The following is a 20410-nucleotide window of genomic DNA, read 5'->3' as shown; positions in this document are numbered from 1 at the left end:
CGTATAATTATATTAATAGTCGTGTATATTTAGATACATATTTTTTTTTACTACATTTTATAAGCAGCCGAAAAATATAGAAGATTTTAGATTAATTTTTTCCATTGTAACTAGTGATATAATTTTTAACATATTTTTAGTGTCCGAAACACAACTTTAGTATACGAGAAAAATATACCAATAGAATGAAATTCTTCTAATCATTAGTTTAAGACCTAATTTTAGTATTTACTAAAACTTTTTGATATGAAAATGGGTGTATATAAACCCTCATTCGTCCTACAGATATATAATTTTGTATATCCAATCTTTTGGACATATAAATGCAATAAATAATACTTAGTACGTAATTTTAATACTCCATAACATGTACCACGATTTTTTGAGAGCAAATTTTTAATATAGAGTGAATATAGTATACAGAAATATACATATAATAAGAGTATAATTATAAAATATACAATATAAACTTACGAATTATAAAATATATATGATAAAAACATGTGCCTTGTGTAACGATTTATATTAAAATACAGCATGTAAAAACCATCCAATCAAAAAATGGTAACATATTGCTCGAATAATATCAACTTTTTGTATGGGAACAACATAACAAAAAATATATTGACTTCTCTATACAAATTGTAACTAATCATTTAAAGCAGTATTTTATTTTGGTTTCGATATTGGTAGTTGCAATTCTTTTTATTATTTGAGCAATATAATCACCCTTTTTTGATTAGATATGATTTTTATACACTCTGTATATAAAATTACGTATTATCCGTGGTACTACGACATCGATCAATAATCCTAATTATTTTTAATCTACCATCAAATTGCATAAAAGCCCAGGGGCACGGAAAACAGTACTTTGGCCGAGGGTTCGCTTACACGTGCAATCAACACAGGAATGTCCACTTTTGGCAAATTGAACTTTAAAACAACGGGGATACGGTTCAATATTTGACAAGTATACATGCCTGTGATGATCACTGTACACAAGGGACTAGAAGCTTGTATTGGGTTAATGTATTGGGTTAATATTTAAGTGTGAAAATTGTCATGAATATTATTATTCTATCGCTTTAAAAGGTATACGGGCACAACTCAAAAAGATCTGAAATCAAGCTATGGTCCAACAGTTTGCATACAAAATACAAATGATTTGTATTGAATATGTGTCGAAGCACTCCTTTATTGTTCGTTAATCGTTTTTTATTCGAATTTCACAGAATGCAAGTTATGCATTTTTCCAACACGACGACAGAATGATAAATTTTTAATCGATTTTTTACCAATCATATTTATAAGCAAGATTTCGGTGACCAATTAGACCTTATTAACATAAATAATAAAGCATTTTTTAGCTTCTAGCCCCCGCTCTTACTCTAACATAACAGGGCAAATTGACAACACATCTGTGTATATAATTACACTACATCTTCTTACAACTGCAGAATGGTCGGTCCACAACTAGAAAAGAAGTATACCAATATATATTTCGATATACACTTAACAAATTGTATTAACCTTGAAGATAATGTCTTTAATCGTTTGATTTTATGAAACGTTTGCCTCGAGCCAAGTACAGTGTTATTTTGTAAAAGCTTGGCTTTAATTGTGATCGACAAATTGGGTAGTTAAAAGTTGAAACACTTCAAACGTACATAACTGAGCGGAGACGCAACAAAAAAATCCATTTTTACAACTCAAAAAAGTACGTTAATTGATTGGTGGTGTAACCAATTACATTTTATTATATCCGACTGAATATAATAGCGTTGTAACTCAATACGAAAGTTATGTTTGTTCCTGAAAAAAGTCACTTTTTGAGTTACACCACTATTGTATTAACAGGGCGGTGTCAAGGCATACATTGGCTAAGAGGCAAAACACTTTTTGTCAATATGTTGAAAAAATTCAGATAAATTATGTCATTTTAATTTAAAAAATCTATAACAAAACTTACCCTTAAAGTTTATAATTAAAACGCAAACTATAAATATATTCAATAGAAGGAAGCTCTTAATTTTAAAGGCACTTTAGAATTTTGTGAATGAAAAAAATGATATAAAAAACTCAGGATGTGACTATTTTAAACTTAAAATAAATAAACTAGATTTAAATTAGGAATAAGCCTTGTCTGGACGCGGGGCGTTAGAAATCTATCATGTACCTAGTGAAGGAAAGAAAAAAGGTAAAATAATATAAATTGTTGCATTTAAGGAAATAATAAACAAGCGTGCGAAAGGTGCTAGAAATGAACATTATGAGTTTTTTTATTACTTTGCTATAAACAACGCATCATAGGTCGCGCGAAGAAAGTTGTGGCGAATACGATACAACAATATAAATATTACACATTCAAATATCGAATAGTGCTACCTCGCGCTCTTTCTAAATATATCGGATGTGTGCAAGCGAGACACAAAGCGCTTGTCAGTCAGAAACAAATCATTGCTAGTTTTGATCGCCTCAACTCTCGCTGCGCGAACTATAACTGTACTTTTTAGTTTTAGAATCGAGCCATCAAATATAGATAACCTAAACTGAACTGTCCCACCAAATTCATTGGCAGGGGGACGCCACCATCGTTCAACTGTATATAGTTTCCAACAGGGCAAAAATCGGAACCAGCGATCCGGTATTGACGGTGGCGCCCCGCTGTCAATGTCACGGGTAGGACAGTTCCAGTATATGGGGTCTATACGTCGATATTTCTAAATTTTGTCATAGTATTGTAGTCTGTACCATGGGAAGCATATTATGCATAACCAATCAGGTTCCCGAGGCGAAGCTGAGTGGTTATTCAAACACATCTCTCCTCGGCGCTTTAGTGGAAACCGGGGCCAATGCACGACTGACTTTGACTTCCTTGGGTGGGATGGTGAGATTTACTGTCCCAAATTAGAATGGGCGGATATATTTTTTTCATATTCCTCTTTCTATGGACTAAAGTCCGGTCGCCGAGCACGTAGAATTTCGTCCAATTATATTGCTGTCGCTACTGGAAGACGGGCGGTCGCAGTGGGTGTGCGAGCGCAACAGCAACATAATTACGCGCGAGCGATAAGGATGGGTAGCTTGGGGCACATGAGTAAAGAAACTTTACTCATGTGCTTGGGGTCATTGGACGAAATTCTACGTGCTTGACGACCGGACTTTAGATATAACTAGCTTTCCGCCCGCGGCTTCGCCCGCGTGGAATTTTGTCTGTCACAGAGAAACTTTATCGCGCGCGTCCCTGTTTCAAAAACCGGGATAAAAACTATCCTATGTTCTTTCCCGGGACTCAAACTATCTCTATGCCAAATTTCATCAAAATCGGTTGCGAGGTTTAAGCGGGAAAGCGTAACAGACAGACAGACAGACAGAGTTACTTTCGCATTTATAATATTAGTTGGGATAACTTTCTATCTATGTATGTTACCTGCTGTGCGCGGGCGTGTGCCGGTGCGAGTCCGGCGAGTGCGCGTAGCTCGCCATCGAGGACATGTAGGGCGGCAGCGTCGTCACCAGCACTGGCTTCACGTAGCCGTTCTTTAGCATTTCGTTCTCTGGAACAAGAAGGAATATTAGCTTAGTGTCCCAACAAACAATACCACCACACCCTGCCAAGTTACTTTATCTATTAAAAAGGTCACTGACTGACTCACAATCGTTCGTTCGTTCGTTCGTTTCAGCCGAAAGACGTCCACTGCTGGACAAAGGCCTCCCCCAAGGATTTCCACAAAGACCGGTCCTGCGCCGCTTGCATCCAGGTAACTCCCGCGACCTTCACCAGATCGTCGGTCCACCTAGTAGGAGGCCTGCCCACGCTACGTCTTCCAGCCCGTGGTCGCCACTCGAGAACTTTCCTGCCCCAACGGCCATCGTCTCTACGAGCTATGTGCCCCGCCCACTGCCACTTGATTTTAGCAATTCTGCGAGCTATGTCGGTTACTTTGGTTCTCCTGCGGATCTCCTCATTTCTGATTCGATCACGCAGGGAAACTCCGAGCATAGCCCGCTCCATCGCCCTTTGGGGATATGAGACATAGAAAACCTTTATTTGACACGAAAATACAAATAGAAAAAGAAGTTTTTTTTTACATAAGTGGTTGGTATTTTTATGCCAAAAAGAGGCGGTTTTTTGCACAAAATAACTCAAGTGTCCCAACAAATATTAGCAGAGTGTCACAGTAAACAATACCAACACCTTAACCCATTTTCACACACGTTTTTAAATAAGGGCTATTGCAATGTAAGGTCACAGTCACCTGCGAAGATAGTGGCGCCAACTAGTGAGCGCTGAAACGATAAGAAGACAATCGCATTTGCACTCACTAGGGTGGCGCCACTGTAGACCGAATTGTATAATTGAATTGACCGAACACTGATTCATCTTGAACTGATCACAGCTGGGGTTGCATCACCACCAGTTCACTCATTGGGCTTGATATAATACTAAGCGACACTTGGGTCTCTTTGGTGGGGTACTTAAAGAAGACGGTGTTTTAGCAACGCGAACGTTGGGAAGCGGTCACCCATCCTCAACTGACCACAGCCAGGGTTGGTTAACCATCATGGCCTAGTCACTTTAGTGATTTACACAGGCGGTCACCCATCTTAAAGTGACCACAGTCGAGGTTGCTTGACCATCATGGCCTAGTCAAAGAGGCGGTCACCCATCCTAAAGTGACCACAGTCGAGGTTGCTTGACCATCATGGCCTAGTCAAAGAGGCGGTCACCCATCCTAAAGTGACCACAGCCAAGGCTGCTTGACCATAAGAGGCGGTCACCCATCCCAAATTGACCACAGTCGGAGTTGCTTATTCAGCAGCTCACTCTTGGAGAAAATAGTGTCTTTAGTCTCCTTGAAGGCGGTCACCCATCCTAAAGTGACCACAGTCGAGGTTGCTTGACCACAAGAGGCGGTCACCCATCCTAAAGTGACCACACTGAGGTTGCTTGACTACAAGAGGCGGTCACCCATCCTAAAGTGACCACAGCTGCAGTTACTTAACCATAAGAGGCTGTCTCCCATCCTAAAGTGACCACAGTCGAGGTTACTTGACTACCATGACTTAGTCACTTTAAGATTTAAAGAAGCGGTCACCAATCCCAAATTGACCACAGTCGGAGTTGCTTAACCATCATGGCCTAGTCAAAGAGGCGGTCACCCATCCTAAAGTGACCATGGTTGGAGTTGCTTTACCATCATGGCCTAGTCACTTTAGTGACTTAAGGAGGCGGCCACCCATCCTAAAGTGACCACAGCTGCAGTTGCTTAACCATAAGAGACGGTCACCCATCCTAAACTAACCACAGTCGAGGTTGCTTGCCCACAAGAGCCGGCCACCCATCCTAGTGAGCACTCACCGGGCTTGGTGTAGTACTTGCTGAAGACCGTGTCCTTGGCCACGTTGGGATACAACACACACACCCGAGCACAGCCGAGGCTGCTTAACCATCATGGCCTAGTCAAAGAGGCGGTCTCCCATCCTAAAGTGACCACAGTCGAGGTTGCTTGACCATCATGGCCTAGTCACTTTAGTGACTTAAGGAGGCGGTCACCCATCCTAAAGTGACCACAGTCGGAGTTGCTTAACCATCATGGAGTCACTTTAGTGACACAGAGGCGGTCACCCATCCTAAAGTGACCACAAGAGGCGGTCACCCATCCTAAAGCGACCACAGCTGAGGCTGCTTGCCCACACTCGGCGGCCACCCATCCTAGTGAGCACTCACCGGGCTTGGTGTAGTACTTGCTGAAGACCGTGTCCTTGGCCACGTTGGGGTACAACACACACACCCGAGCACAGCCGAGGCTGCTTAATCATCTTGGCCTAGTAACTTCAGTGACTCAAAGAAGCGGTCACCCATCCTACAGTGACCACAGTTGGAGTTGTTTAACCATCATGGCCTACTCACTTTAGTGACTTACACAGGCGGTCACCCATCTTAAAGTGACCACAGTCGGAGTTGCTTAACAATAAGAGGCGGTCACCCATCCTAAAGTGACCACAGCCGAGGCTGCTGGATCATAAGAGGCGGTCATCCATCCTAAAGTGACCACAGTCGAGGTTTCTTAACCATAAGAGGCGGTCACCCATCCCAAAGTGACCACAGCCGAGGTTGCTTGCCCACACTCGGCGGCCACCCATCCTAGTGAGCACTCACCGGGCTTAGTGTAGTACTTGCTGAAGACCGTGTCCTTGGCCACGTTGGGGTACAACAGCTGTAGCTGCGGCAGGTCCAGCACGCGGTCACCCATCCTAAAGTGACCACAGCCAAGGCTGCTTGACCAAAAGAGGCGGTCACCCATCCTAACCTGACCACAGTCGAGGTTGCTTGACCACAAGAGGCGGCCACCCATCCTGGAGGGAGCACAGCCGAGGCTGCTTAACCATCTTGGCCTAGTCACTTTAGAGACTCAGAGGCGGTCACCCATCCTGGCGTGACCACAGATGGAGTTGTTTAACCATCATGGCCAATTTTAGAGACTCAGAGGCGGTCACCCATCCTGGCGTGACCACAGTTGGAGTTGCTTAACCATCATGGCCTAGTCTACTCGGCGGCCACCCATCCTAGTGAGCACTCACCGGGCTTGGTGTAGTACTTGCTGAAGACCGTGTCCTTGGCCACGTTGGGATACAAAAGCTGGAGCTGCGGCAGGTCCAGCACGCGGTCGGCGAGCGAGCGCAGCATCAGGTCGCGGGATGTGAATGGTTGAAGACTGAATACTTCGTTGCCCTCTGGAAAAAGAGGTTTTCATTAGAATTTTTCAAGCTGTAATTCCTGGCTGAAGTCCGGTCGCCGAGCAGATAGGATTTCGTTCAATGACCCCTAGCTACCCATCCTTATCGCTCGCGCGTAATTGCAGTCGCGCTCGCACACTCACTGCGGGCGCCCGTCGCACAGTCGCGACAGCAATATAACTACGCGCGAGTGATAAGGATGGGTAGCTTGGGATCATTGGACGAAATTCTATCTGCTCGGACCAGACTTTAGTATAATGTTGCTTAAATAAAGGTATAAGTCCAAGATGGGTTCCAGACTGAGGAGAGAGGGAGAGGGGGGGAGAGAGCTTGTGCTCCCATATTTAGGTGTATATGTATCTGTGCTTACGCGCATATGCTCGCGAATACAATGCCCCGATTGCGCTAAAAATTTTCAACTGAAATGTAACTGAACTACGTACGAACTTCAGCTGTTTTGACAAATCCGTATCGCGGTGTCATTTTGACAGCTAGTTCAAACGAAGTTGTAATGGAATCAGAAATTAACTGCGCTTCTGTATAAAAGCAGACAGAAAGCTACTTTATCTCACACGCAATTCAAACTCTTCACGAACATTTGCTGTGTTTTAGTAATTGTAAGTTTAAAAAATAAGTTGTTATTGATTCGTCTTTGTTTGCGCGTGAACTTTACCGCTTTAGCTGGAATGAGAATGGAGTGTAACTGGAGTGTTGCCTGAAGATGAAACGCGAATGAATTAAAGACATTACAAATTAGCGCGGTAATTTTTAACGTCTCCAATCCAGACACGCTTCTCGATTCTGCGATACGATTGGTCGAACAACAGCGTACGTCAGCTGTTTTGACCAATCGTATCGGAGAATCGATGAAGCGCGTCTGGATTGGAAACGTTAAAAGTTACCGTAATCGGGGCTCTGGTGTGTTACAAGTATAATCAAGTTACGTTACGCACCTCCAACCCAGGCGATAGTGATCCCTCCAAGCTCAGAGTCCGAGAACCGCAGCAGAAAGGTGCCAGGCGTGCACTTGGCGAGCATCTCTTCGGCTTGCTTCTTCTGGATGAAGCCCATGATCAGGCTAGAACAGAAAGGTATTAGTTTAGAACTTGAAGGTAAATTAAGATAATGTTTGAGAGACTTTGTTTGTTCCGGCGTTTCTTCTCAGCACTTGCCATATGTTTGTCTCGAAGCACTGGTAGGGCCAAAAAGATAAGGAGAGTGGAGACACGTAAAGTGCCCCATAAGGGCTACCTTTTCTTTTTTATTATTTACTATATTTTGACGTTCATAAGTGCCACTTGTGGTCTAAACTGAATAAATATTTTTGATTTCGATTTTTTGATTGAGACAAAACAAAACAAGTATAGATGTATAATGGGGCGATTGGGCTGAGCATACCCTAAAAGATTTGAACATAACAGTACTCACTCATGAGCTATGATACTAATCGCAACATTCCCTTCACCATGGCATGTTAGCCCCTAAAAATAGACCTAGATACGCCAAATACGAAAGACTTAAATTTATTGTTTTGCATTCTGTCACTTTGGCAACGTTATTGTTATCCAACATTCGGTGCATGTCGTGGCAACCTTTAATTAAGGCAACACCTTAGCTTAATTTATTTATAAGGAAACTGTGAATGTATGGTGTATGTTTTGTTGGTTGTCCTTAAATAAATAAATAAATAAATAAATAAAGACGAAGCCTGAATCAATTGCTGACACCAAGTAAAAAGTACCAGGCTGGCATGATCACTGAAGAGATGTTCCATGATTCGAAAGACAAATTCAATTTAATTCTGACCACCAGAGCTTACACGCTGCTACAGTATGATTAAGTACCAGGCTAGTAGGATTATTAAGGAGGTGTCCCATGATTCAAAAGTCACCAAAATATCAAGAGAATCTGACTCAAGCGTTGCCACCCAAGAAAAAAGTACCAGGCTAGTAGCATCACTAAGGAGTTGTCCCATCATTCGAGAGACAAGTATAAAGACAAAGACAATAAAGAAGAAAGAATACATCTTTATACCTTGTCTACGTAAAACGGCTCTCTTATCAAGACCACCTTGTCAGCATGTTTACTACCTTATCACCAGGACTGTTGTGGACGCCCTCTGCCCCATCTAGGGGACATAGGACCTTAAGTCAAGTAAGTCACCATGTTTACCACCTTGTCAACATGTTTACACCACCTTGTCAACATGTTTACCTATCTTGTCGGGCACGGCGAAGGGTAGGCGCCTCGGAGGATAATGTGACAGGCTGAATCCGACTCTATAGCCTAGAGCAGTGTTTTTCAACCTGACCCCCTGGGGGGTCGCGAGAGATCGTAAAAACTACTTCAGTAAAAAAAATTCTTATAAAGACAGATTAATCCGAAATCTAACTATGCAAATTTTGTATGGATTGAAGTATTCGTCCCTACAAACATCTTTGCAACATTATAAAATGCATGAAAAAAAGCGAACGGTCGGGGGGGTCGCCAAAATTTTTTTCATACTAGGGGGGTCGTGTCATGAAAAAGGTTGAAAAACACTGGCCTAGAGAATAAGGGTCAAGGGTCCAGGAGACCATCATGGCGTCAGGTGCACTGTGACGTCACAGCTGCGATTGTGAAATTGTGATGACGCCACAGCTGCAACTGACCATTGAAGAAGAGTTGCTGCATCGACTCAAGGGCAACTACTAAGTCAAAAGTACCAGGCTGGTATGATCACTGAAGATATGTTCTATAATTTGAGAGACACTGCCATCACAAGCCAAATTAGACTTACTTCTGAATGAGAAAAGGAGCAAAATCCCTACGACACAGTATGATATAGTACCAGGCTGCAATGAACACTTAAAGAGGTGTCATAAGTCACCAAAATATTAAGAGAATCCGACTCAACCGCAGCCATCAAAGAAAAAAAGTACCAGGCTGGCAGAATCACTAAAGAGATATCTCAATTCTGAAGGAAACAAAGCGGAAAATCGCACGCATCGCTTCTCACCTCTAGTCACGTTTCTCCCTGAATGTGACAGGCTGAATCCGACTCTATAGCCTAGAGAATAAGGGTCAAACTCACCCGTCGCACCACAGCGTGCGCAGGTAGTCGCGCGTGACCTTCACGACCATGTAGAACCACTCCCAGAAGGTGAAGTTCCGCTCCGGCAGCGCGTCCTTGCAGAACTGAGTCCATGACACCATCATGGCGTTAGGTATCACTGTGACGTCACAGCTGCGATTGTGGTGACGTCACGCGCGACTGACATTAGTAGAAGACTGAGGAAGAGTGGCTGGCTGCGTCAAACCTGCGACTTGAGTGCAGCTACTAAGTCAAAAGTACCAGGCTAGCATGATCACTGAAGAGATGTTCTATGATCCGAGAGAAAACACCATTGCAAGCTAAATTAGACTTAATTCTGAATGAGAAAAGGAGCGAAATCCCTACGACACAGTATGATACCTACCACCACTACCGGGTACCAGGCTGGCATGAACACTAAAGAGGTATCCCATGATTCAGAAGTCACCAAAACCACGCCAAAACATCAAGAGAATCCGACTCGAGCGCTGTCATTAAAGAAAAAAGTACCAGGCTGGCAGGATCACTGAAGAGATGTCCCATCGTCCTCATCGCAAGCCAAATCCGACTCAATAATAATGTAGACAAAGCGGAAAATTGCTCGCACCGCTTCTCAACTCTGGATTCTTCTCTCGCTGTATACCTACAAGTCATAACCGACTCTATAGCCTAGAGAATAAGGGTCAAACTCACCCGTCGCACCACAGCGTGCGCAGGTAGTCGCGCGTGACCTTCACGACCATGTAGAACCACTCCCAGAAGGTGAAGTTCCGCTCCGGCAGCGCGTCCTTGCAGAACTGAGTCCAGGAGACCATCATGGCGTCAGGTGCACTGTGACGTCACAGTTGCGATTGTGGTGACGTCACGCGCGACTGACATTAGTAGAAGACTGAGGAAGAGTGGCTGGCTGTGTCAAAGCTGCGACTTGAGTGCAGCTACCAAGTAAAAGTACCAGGCTGGCATGATCACTGAAGAGATGTTCAGTGTATGATCCGAGAGAAAACACCATTGCAAGCTAAAATAGACTTAATTCTGAATTGGAAAAGGAGCAAAATCGCTCAGCTATCAATCATCACACGCTGCGAAAGTATGATAAAGTACCAGGCTAGTAGAATCACTGAAGAGATGTCCCTTGATTCGGAAGTCATCAAAATATCAAGAGAATCAGACTCAAGCGCAGCCATAAAAAAAACTACCAGGTTGGCAAGATCTCTAAAGAGATGTCCCATGATTCAGGAGTCACCAAAAAAATATCAATAGAATCTGACTCAAGCGTTGCCTCCAAAGTAAAAAGTACCAGGCTGGTAGCATCACTAAGGAGATATTTCACAATTCGAATGACGTTATTATCACAAGCCATTCCGACTCAATTCTGAAGGAAACAAAGCGGAAAATCGCTCACATCGCTTCTCACCTCTAGTCACGTTTCTTCCTGAATGTGACAGGCTGAATTGGACTCTATGGCCTAAAGAATAAGGGTCAAACTCACCCGTCGCACCACAGCGTGCGCAGGTAGTCGCGCGTGACCTTCACGACCATGTAGAACCACTCCCAGAAGGTGAAGTTCCGCTCCGGCAGCGCGTCCTTGCAGAACTGAGTCCATGAGACCATCATGGCGTTAGGTGTCACTGTGACGTCACAGCTGCGATTGTGGTGACGTCACGCGCGACTGACATTAGTAGAAGACTGAGGAAGAGTGGCTGGCTGCGTCAAAGCTGCGACTTGAGTGCAGCTACTAAGTCAAAAGTACCAGGCTGGCATGATCACTGAAGAGATGTTCTATGATTTGAAAGACACTGCCATCACAAGATTCACAAGCCAAATTCGACTTAATGCTGAATGAGAAAGGAGCAAAATCGCTCAGCCTTCAATCATAACACGCTGCGACAGTATGATTAAGTACCAAGCCAATATGATCACTAAACTCTAAAGAGATGTCCCAGAAGTCACGAAAATATCAAGAGAATCCGACTCAAGCGCTGCCTCCAAAGAAAAAAGTACCAGGCTGGTAGCATCACTAAGGAGATGTCCCATCATTCGAGAGACAAGACCATCGCAAGCCAAATCCGACTCAATTCTGAAGTAGACAAAGCGGAAAATCGCACGCATCGCAACTGGACTCTTCTCTCGCTGTATACAAGTCTACATCTTTATACCTTGTCTACGTAAAACGGCTCTCTTATCAAGATTACCTTGTCAACATGTTTACCACCTTGTCACCATGTTTACCACCTTATCACCATGTTTACCACCTTGTCAACATGTTTACCTATCTTGTCGGGCACGGCGAAGGGTAGGCGCCTCGGAGGAGAATGTGTCAGGCTGAATCCGACTCTATAGCCTTAAGAATAAGGGTCAAACTCACCCGTCGCACCACAGCGTGCGCAGGTAGTCGCGCGTGACCTTCACGACCATGTAGAACCACTCCCAGAAGGTGAAGTTCCGCTCCGGCAGCGCGTCCTTGCAGAACTGAGTCCAGGAGACCATCATGGCGTTCAGTTCTAGCAAATTCATGGGGAGACTCGTTCTGTGGACAAATAATAAGTATTAGAAGACTTGAATTTGCCCGCGGCTTGGCTTTATATAAAAAAAGCTGACAATAGTGACTGATGCCCGTTATCAGGCTCAGCTCTATCTGGTAGAATCTTGTTACGCAGAAATTCATTTGGCATAACTCACTTGGCATAATCTTCTATAACTGAATATTTATAAGGCATAAACATTGTCAAATATAATCATCGTTTGGCAGAATGTTTAAAACCCGCGGCAGCGGCCGCCGAGCGCTATGTATAGAATCGCGTACGTAAATAGTTGATTTCCAATAAAAACTATCCAAAAAACGCAACTTATCCTCAAAATTTCATTTTCAGTTTTTTCAGAAAACAAAGTTTCCGATCTCCCCCATTCACAAGGGGAGTTCCCCTACCCCCCTCTCTCCCTCCACTTCACCCCTACAACCCTTAATAATGCGATAGGGGAATAAACATTTTACCTTTAATAGTATGCCAAAAGACGATTCTGACTAAGAACTTTCTGCAATATGATGGTTGCCATCCGTGGTTATACATAGCAAAATTATGATTAAAAAAGTTCTGCGCAAAAAGGTAGAACCCCGTTATCACTATCAATCCCTAATTTTTAAGTGACCCCTATGGTAACACATAACAGGAATTTTACTTTTAAATGGGTTACTTAAAAATTAGGGATTGTTTGTGAAATCGGGAATGAGTTTTCTCGCGCTGCTTCTTCTCAGCACTGGCCCATTTATTGTCCCGAAGCAGTGGTAGGGTTAATACTGGGACGTGTTAAAGTGCTTTTTAGAAGCCTACTTGCAAAAATAAAATGAGTTTTTTAAAAGCTTTGAAAATCAGTTACTTTCGCATATAAACAAACTCACCTAAAGATCTTCTCCGCTAGGAAGCGGAGGTTGTCCTCCGACAAGTCTCCGCCGGACGTGGCCGAGTAGAACTTTATGCGGAGCGTCTCCGCTAGCTGGCCCCATGACACCTGAGAAATTAAATATTTTTTGTGAAATAAAAACACTTATGGATTCGTTTTAAAAATAAAGTGGGATAAAGATCTTTATACCTTGTCAGCACGTAAAACTGCACTCTTATCAAGACTACTTAGTCAACATGTTTACACTACCTTGTCAACATATTTACACTGTCACTACCTTGTCAACATATTTACTATCTTGTCAAGATGTTTACTACATTCCCATTTCCCAACATGTTTAAAACCTTGTCAAAATGTTTACACCGCCTTGTCTACATATTTACTACCTTGTCAACATGTTTACCACCTTGTCAACATGTTTATCACCTTGTCAACATGTTTACCACCTTGTCTACATGTTTACCCTACCTTATCGGGCACGGCGAAGGGCACGCGCCCCGGCGGGCTGAAGGCGTTGTCCCACGTGACGGTGGCCCAGCCGTGGGGTTCCTGGTTGCCGTGGACTATCACTACTACAGGCAGAGACAGCGTCCACACCTGAGGGCGATAATAATGATCATCAGGTCATTCAAATTCAAATTCAAAATCTTTATTGATCATTTGATCTCCACTGCAAGGCACAAGCCAATCTAATTTACTAGAAGCAAAGATTGGTGTATCTAGGAATCTACAGAGTGGAATTTTGTAATGCCACCTGAAGGGCAAGTACTCTTAATACTGTAGATAGAAAATTTTACTGAAAGAAAACATTCCTTTATTTTTCAAAATAAAGAGAACTGCATTCAAAGGTTTTCGAAAATTTTTAGAAAATTCACTACCATACTATACATTTTTTGTAACAGAATTAAAATAATATAAGATTTCATGGTTTTCCTTTCATTTGATTTATCAAGTTTGTTAGAGAGATTTCATCCTTATACTTAACCCTAACGGTCGATGTAATAAAAATACAGGGTGTAATTTTTAGCAGACTTTAGTTGGTTCGATTCCCAGGTGTGGCAAGCAAATTTTTGGAAATCTTTGCATGCAGTTCTATTTCTTTTCAAAAATAAAGGAACGTTTTATTTGAGATTTTTTTTCTGTCTACAATATTAAGAGTACTATCCCTCCAGGTGGCATTACAAAATTCCACCCTGTATACTAATATTATAAATGAGAAAGTAATTCTATCTTTCTGTCTTGCTTTCACGCCTAAACCACTGAGCCGATTTTGATGAAATTTGGCAGAGATAGTTTGAGTCCCGGGAAAGGACATAGGATAGTTTTTATCCCGGTTTTTGAAACAGGGACGCGCGCGATAAAGTTTTTCTTTGACAGACAAAATTCCACGCGGGCGAAGCCGCGGGTGGAAAGCTAGTTATAAATAATCTGAAAAAATCTAACTGCTGGGCGACTGTTCCTCCAGTAAGTGTCAAAGCAGCTCAGATGGAAGAGCGCTCGCCCGGCAAGCGAAAGGTCGTGGATTCAATTCCCACCTTAGGCGGTTTGATTTTTTCAAGTTATTTAACGTGTTCCTTTTATTTTCGGAAATTTCAGGGTTATATTCTATAAATAAAAGGAGTTAAAGAGTTAGGAATATTTGTTTTTAAAAGCATATTTTTGAAGATATTGTGGATTCTAGATTTAGAAGATACCTAGTTGATTTAGATTATAGTATCATCAATCTAGTTTTTTTTGTGCAGGCTTTTTATTGATAAATGTATGTAAATTATGAATTATTTCAGTAAAAAATAAAGTTTTTAAATAAATTAAAAATAAGTCGAAAAAATTTTTTGAATTTAACAAAAAATGTACTGCCATTCCATTCTTTGAAGTGGTCTTATTAATACCCTACAGTTCCAGGATATCAAAAGAGCACGTTGTAATTTAGTTTTAGACGCAACACTTAACGCTAGAAATTGAAACAACTATGTATCTAGGGATTTTTTTAGGGGGGGGACTGGCTTTGTAATGGTGGTGATGATGACTGACTGACCTGGAAGACCAACTCGCCACCTCCCACATTGAACTGCGACTGGAAGAGAAGCGTTAACTTCTCATCCATGACGCTTTCTGTGCCTTTCTTTTCCGCGCGCTTTATCTTGCGAAGCTGCATGTTTCTGTGAAAGAAACAGAATATTAATAAATATCATCTAAATATATAAAAGGAGAAACTGACTGACTGACATCAACGCACAGCCTAAACGGCTAAACGTAGGCACTTGAAATTTGGAAGGAACGCAGGTTAGGTACCGTAGAGGTACACTAAGAAAGGAATTCCCGAAATGCCCACGGGAACGGGAATTAGCGGGAAAATCCTTTTGTAAGAAAAGTCTAAACCGTTTAAGTTACACGCTTGAAATATGGCATGCAGGTACCTTTGTAAAGCTTAGTTACAACAGGATATTACAAAATTCCCACCGGAACGGGAGTTAGGGGGAAAAAACATTTGTACGAAAACATCTAAACCGCGTAAGATAGATGAAGGGGGTAAAACGGGATCCACGCGTACGAAGTCGCGGGCGGCCGCTAGTTATTAATAAACATCATTAACGTTCTCTAGTGGCGACCGCGGGCCGGAGGACGTGGCGTGGACTAGGTGGACCGACGATCTGGTGAAGGTCGCGGGAAGAGCCTGGATGCAGGCAGCAAGAGCGGTCGTTATGGAATTCCTAGAGGGAGGCCTATGTCCAGCAGTGGACGTCTTTTGGCTGAAACAAACGAAACCATCATTGTCATCATCATATTCCCAGCCACAAGGACGGTAATCCCTCAATGCCACCCACAAGGTGGGCCGACGACCTCATAATGGTAGGTAGGAAGGCGCTGGATGCAGGCCGCTACCAACCAATATGGAAATCATTGAGGCCTATTGTTCAGCAGTGGACGTCCTGTGACTGAGATGATGATGATGTGGATTTGAAGATCTACCACATAATCGGCCGATGAAGCAACAAGGTTCTGGAGAGGAGTCCACCCACAAGGCGGACCGACGACCTCATAATGGTAATTAGGAAGACGCTGGACGCAGGCCGCTACCAACCGGGCGATATGGAATGGATATCCATTGGGGTATTCAGCAGTGACTTCCTGTGGCTGAGATGATGGTATAATACACCCTGTATTTGTATAAATCACCTTGTATTTGGACCAAATCACCCTGTATATGGACCAAATCACCCTGTATATGGACCAAATCACCCTGTATTTGGACCAAATCTATGTAGGACTGACGGCCGATGAAGTAGCAAGGTTCTGGAGTGACGTCCACCCACAAGGTGGACCGACGACCTCATAATGGTAGCAGGAAGGCGCTGGATGCAGGCCGCTACCAACCGGTCATTGGAAATCATTGAGGACTATGTTCAGCAGTAGACGTCCTGTGACTGACCCCTGTATTCACAAACGATGCTTGATTAAGTGAAGCATGAAATCGAACGCACAGCGTTGAATAAAGCTCTGTGATTGGTTCGTGTGTCACCCTGTGCGTACGCGCACTGTGAGACCTCATAGTAATGTTTGTGAATACGGGCGTGAGATGATGATGATGATGAAGGAAGCTAAGATGGAATTGCTTCTTTGTGCTCGGAGACCAATGTCCACTTGATACCATCTCGGTTTTTCTATATATACTAAGCAAGGTAAAAAACTTCGTCACCGCGATGCAGGATTGTAGGCGCCTTGACGTGTGCCATAGTACTCGTGAGTCAGCGCCATCTGTTGGTCCGTGAGCACGTAGAATTTTGTCCAATGACCCCAAGCTACCCGTCCTTATCGCTCGCGCGTAATTATGTTGCTGTCGCGCTCGCACACTCACTGCGGGCGCCCGTCGCACAGTCGCGACAGCAATATAATTACGCGCGAGCGATAAGGATGGGTAGCTTGGGGTCATTGGACAAAATTCTACGTGCTCGCAGACCGGGCTTTACCTGAAACTGACGCTCAGCTGGCGGCTGGTGGCCTGGTACTCCATGACGCCGCTGTTGTTGAGGATGTCTCCGCACTCGACTGGCGCTTTGCCCTTTTGCCCTTATATTAACCACCATTCTTGCTTGATCTACACTTAAAGCGACACCCTACGTGGACCACTACACTAGATGGACCGACGATCTGGTGAAGGTCGCTGGAAGAACCTGTGTGTGGTCAGCGCATGACGACCTTTTTAAGGAAGACACTGTATTAGGACCAAATCTATGAAGGACTGACGGCCGATGAAGCAGCAAGGTTCCACAAGGTGGACGGACGACCTTATAATGGTAACAGGAAGGCGCTAGATGCAGGCCGCTACCAACCGGTCATTGGAAATCATTGAGGACTAGGAGGAGTCCACCCACAAGGTAGACGGACGACCTTATAATGGTAGCAGGAAGGCGCTGGATGCAGGCCGCTACCAACCGGTCATTGGAAATCATTGAGGACTAGGAGGAGTCCACCCACAAGGTGGACGGACGACCTTATAATGGTAGCAGGAAGGCGCTGGATGCAGGCCGCTACCAACTGTTTGATGTGGAAATCATTGGGGGAGGCTTATATTTAGCAGAGGACATCCTGAGACCAAGGTCCAGTAGATACCATCTCGGTTTCTCTATTTAAACTAAACAGGGTAAAAAACTTCGTCACCGCGATGCAGGATTGTAGGCGCGGCGGTGCGTGCCATAGTTATCGTGCGACAGCGCCATCTGTTGGTGTTTACCTGAAGCTGACGCTAAGCTGGCGGCTGGTGGCCTGGTACTCCATGACGCCGCTGTTGTTGAGGATGTCTCCGCACTCGACTGGCGCTTTGCCCTTGCCCGCTTGAGTCTCGCTCTTGAGCAGCAGTTGCGCTTGCTGCTCGGATATTATTGCCACCTGGAAATGAAGATGAACATCGACATCAGATTATTTAATCTTATTTAGGCGCTAAACTTATACCCCTTCATTAATAAAAGTTACACCCTAGTTGAACTCTAGCTTTAGTAAGGAAATGTCATTTGAATCCTAGGTTCATCCTAGATGTAACTTTTTATTAAAATTTTTGTCGGCCGTTTGGTGTAGTGGTTCAGAACGGACTACTATGCCGAGAGGTCCCGGGTTCGATTCCCGGCCGGGCAGAAATTGAAATGATGAATTTTAATTTCTGTGACGGTTCTGGGTGTGACTATGTATAATATTTATGTATTTAAAAAAAAAAGTATATAAGTAGTATATATCCGTTAAGCTAGCACCCATAACACAAGCATTAAGTTGCTTACTTTGGGGCTAGCTGGCGCTGTGTGAAATTGTCCAAAGATTATATTATTATTTATTAATTTATATTAATAAGGGGGATAGAGATAGTCCTCCGGCAGGAAATCAGAAATCAGAAATCAGAAATCAGAAATATTTATTTGCTTTTACATGGTTTTACAAGATATTATTATTACAATTGGCATGTCCACATGTTGACTTAATTAGTCATGCAAATATTGAGAAAAAAAAATGTAAGTACAAAATAACAATAACAGGACTATCTATAAAAGTCTGGCGCATAATGAGTCAGTGCGTGAGGAATGGAGGCAAAATAGAGGATTTCGCCTGCACTCCTCATCTGTAATACTGACCAGACGGGTTGGAAAGGTAATTGTTAGGGTTATTGGGTAATTAAAGAAAAGATGCGTAATTAACTTGACTTTCTGTATTTTATCTTGGAAAGTAATTTAGTACAACCAGGCCTATTCATCTCCGCGAGTTTACATCGAAAACAAAACACGCACGATGGCCCACCTACAGGATACTATTCGACAAGGCCTCACATACGAGCGAACATTGACTCACGCACGCGTATTCTTGTGTATGATGGAAGAAAATAAAGAAAATGGTGTACTAAATACTGTACAGTATTTAAATTCCTTAATAATAATAAAAACACAGAATGTACTTTTTAAGTTGCCTCAAGACACTGAGAGGTAAATAAGTACTAGTTAATATTAGATAATTCATGCTAAATCATGTATTTCCTCCGCCACTTTCCGCAGTTTGGCACCTCACGTCACGTCATTTTACCGAAGTCAGCCCTATAGCTTCGGCGCAGTGCCGATCACTGACGTTTGTCAACAAAATGGTGCTTGACTCTTGAGACAGGCTAAATTACACCATATTGTTATGACATTGAGCATACATTTTTTTAAATACCTTCGCGAAGTAAAACTTCTGTACGTAGTACTTATTATTATTCTGTGGTAATACTTACACTGACTCTGGGCGGGGTCATGTAAACGTTGAGTTGCCCGCCGACTAGCAAACGGACGGTGGCCGTGAAGCTGCGAAGACAAACAAGAATTTGGATTAGAAAATTAAATGAATAGAATAAATAAAAATGCTTTTTTGGATAGCATTATTTATTGGCTGCTACGATCTCGCCAACGAGCGTATGATTCGCGGCGAATTCACCCTCAAAGACAAGGCCTTACCTATTGTTAGGCCCGGTTTCCACCAAAGCGGAGCGGAGCGGAGAAGTGTGTTAAATGACCAATCAGATTCCATTATTTGCACATCTCCACTCCGCTGCGCTTCAGTGGAAATGGATCGAGCGGAGAAGTGCCGTCAAATTTTTCTATAGTCTGGTCGCCGAGCACGTAGAATTTTGTCCAATGACCCCAAGCTACCCATCCTTATCGCTCGCGCGTAATTATATTGCTGTCGCGACTGTGCGACGGGCGCCCGCAGTGAGTGTGCGAGCGCGACAGCAACATAATTACGCGCGAGCGATAAGGATGGGTAGCTTGGGGTCATTGGACAAAATTCTACGTGCTCGCAGAACGGACTTTTTAAAATTTCACTTCTCCGCTCGGCTCCTCCTTGGTGAAAACCGGACCTTAGTTTCCTATCACCAACGCACCCTTTTTGCGAAAATGATTGCGATCCAATAATTTTTGAGGAATCAAGCGTTGCTATATTTTGCAAAAATTTTTGGCCCACCCTATATTTAGAAATCTTTTCAGCTATCAATCATTTATTAAATATTATTATTATAGACTCACCGAGTGTTGGTTTTCATGACTTGCGGCGGCTGTTTCTCTATCACAAATGTTGACGTTACGAGGGTAGACAGCAAGTTGGTCACCTTAAAAAAATTAAATCGTATACATTAAAATCGGTCAAGTGCGAGTCAGACTCGAGAAGTAAAGGTTCGTTTGA

At 43.2% G+C, this 20410-nt stretch overlaps 1 protein-coding gene across 1 annotated transcript in view; it reads right to left on the bottom strand.

The window, feature by feature from the left end:
* LOC135085250 (signal transducer and activator of transcription 5B) overlaps nucleotides 1-20410 on the bottom strand; it is a 54349-nt gene that overhangs the window by 13597 nt on the left and 20342 nt on the right. The window contains exons 12-21 of the mRNA XM_063980002.1: nucleotides 20254-20336; nucleotides 19464-19533; nucleotides 17949-18103; nucleotides 15252-15375; nucleotides 13685-13813; nucleotides 13215-13324; nucleotides 12183-12344; nucleotides 7698-7822; nucleotides 6589-6741; nucleotides 3434-3560 (exon numbers count right to left, since the gene is read on the bottom strand). Coding sequence (XP_063836072.1) covers nucleotides 3434-3560; nucleotides 6589-6741; nucleotides 7698-7822; nucleotides 12183-12344; nucleotides 13215-13324; nucleotides 13685-13813; nucleotides 15252-15375; nucleotides 17949-18103; nucleotides 19464-19533; nucleotides 20254-20336 — 1238 coding nt within the window. The remainder of the gene's footprint in view (nucleotides 1-3433; nucleotides 3561-6588; nucleotides 6742-7697; nucleotides 7823-12182; nucleotides 12345-13214; nucleotides 13325-13684; nucleotides 13814-15251; nucleotides 15376-17948; nucleotides 18104-19463; nucleotides 19534-20253; nucleotides 20337-20410) is intronic.

Source organism: Ostrinia nubilalis, chromosome 28 (assembly GCF_963855985.1).
Source record: "Ostrinia nubilalis chromosome 28, ilOstNubi1.1, whole genome shotgun sequence".
NCBI classification, from domain to species: domain Eukaryota; kingdom Metazoa; phylum Arthropoda; class Insecta; order Lepidoptera; family Crambidae; genus Ostrinia; species Ostrinia nubilalis.
This window is presented reverse-complemented; position numbering and strand designations above follow the sequence as displayed.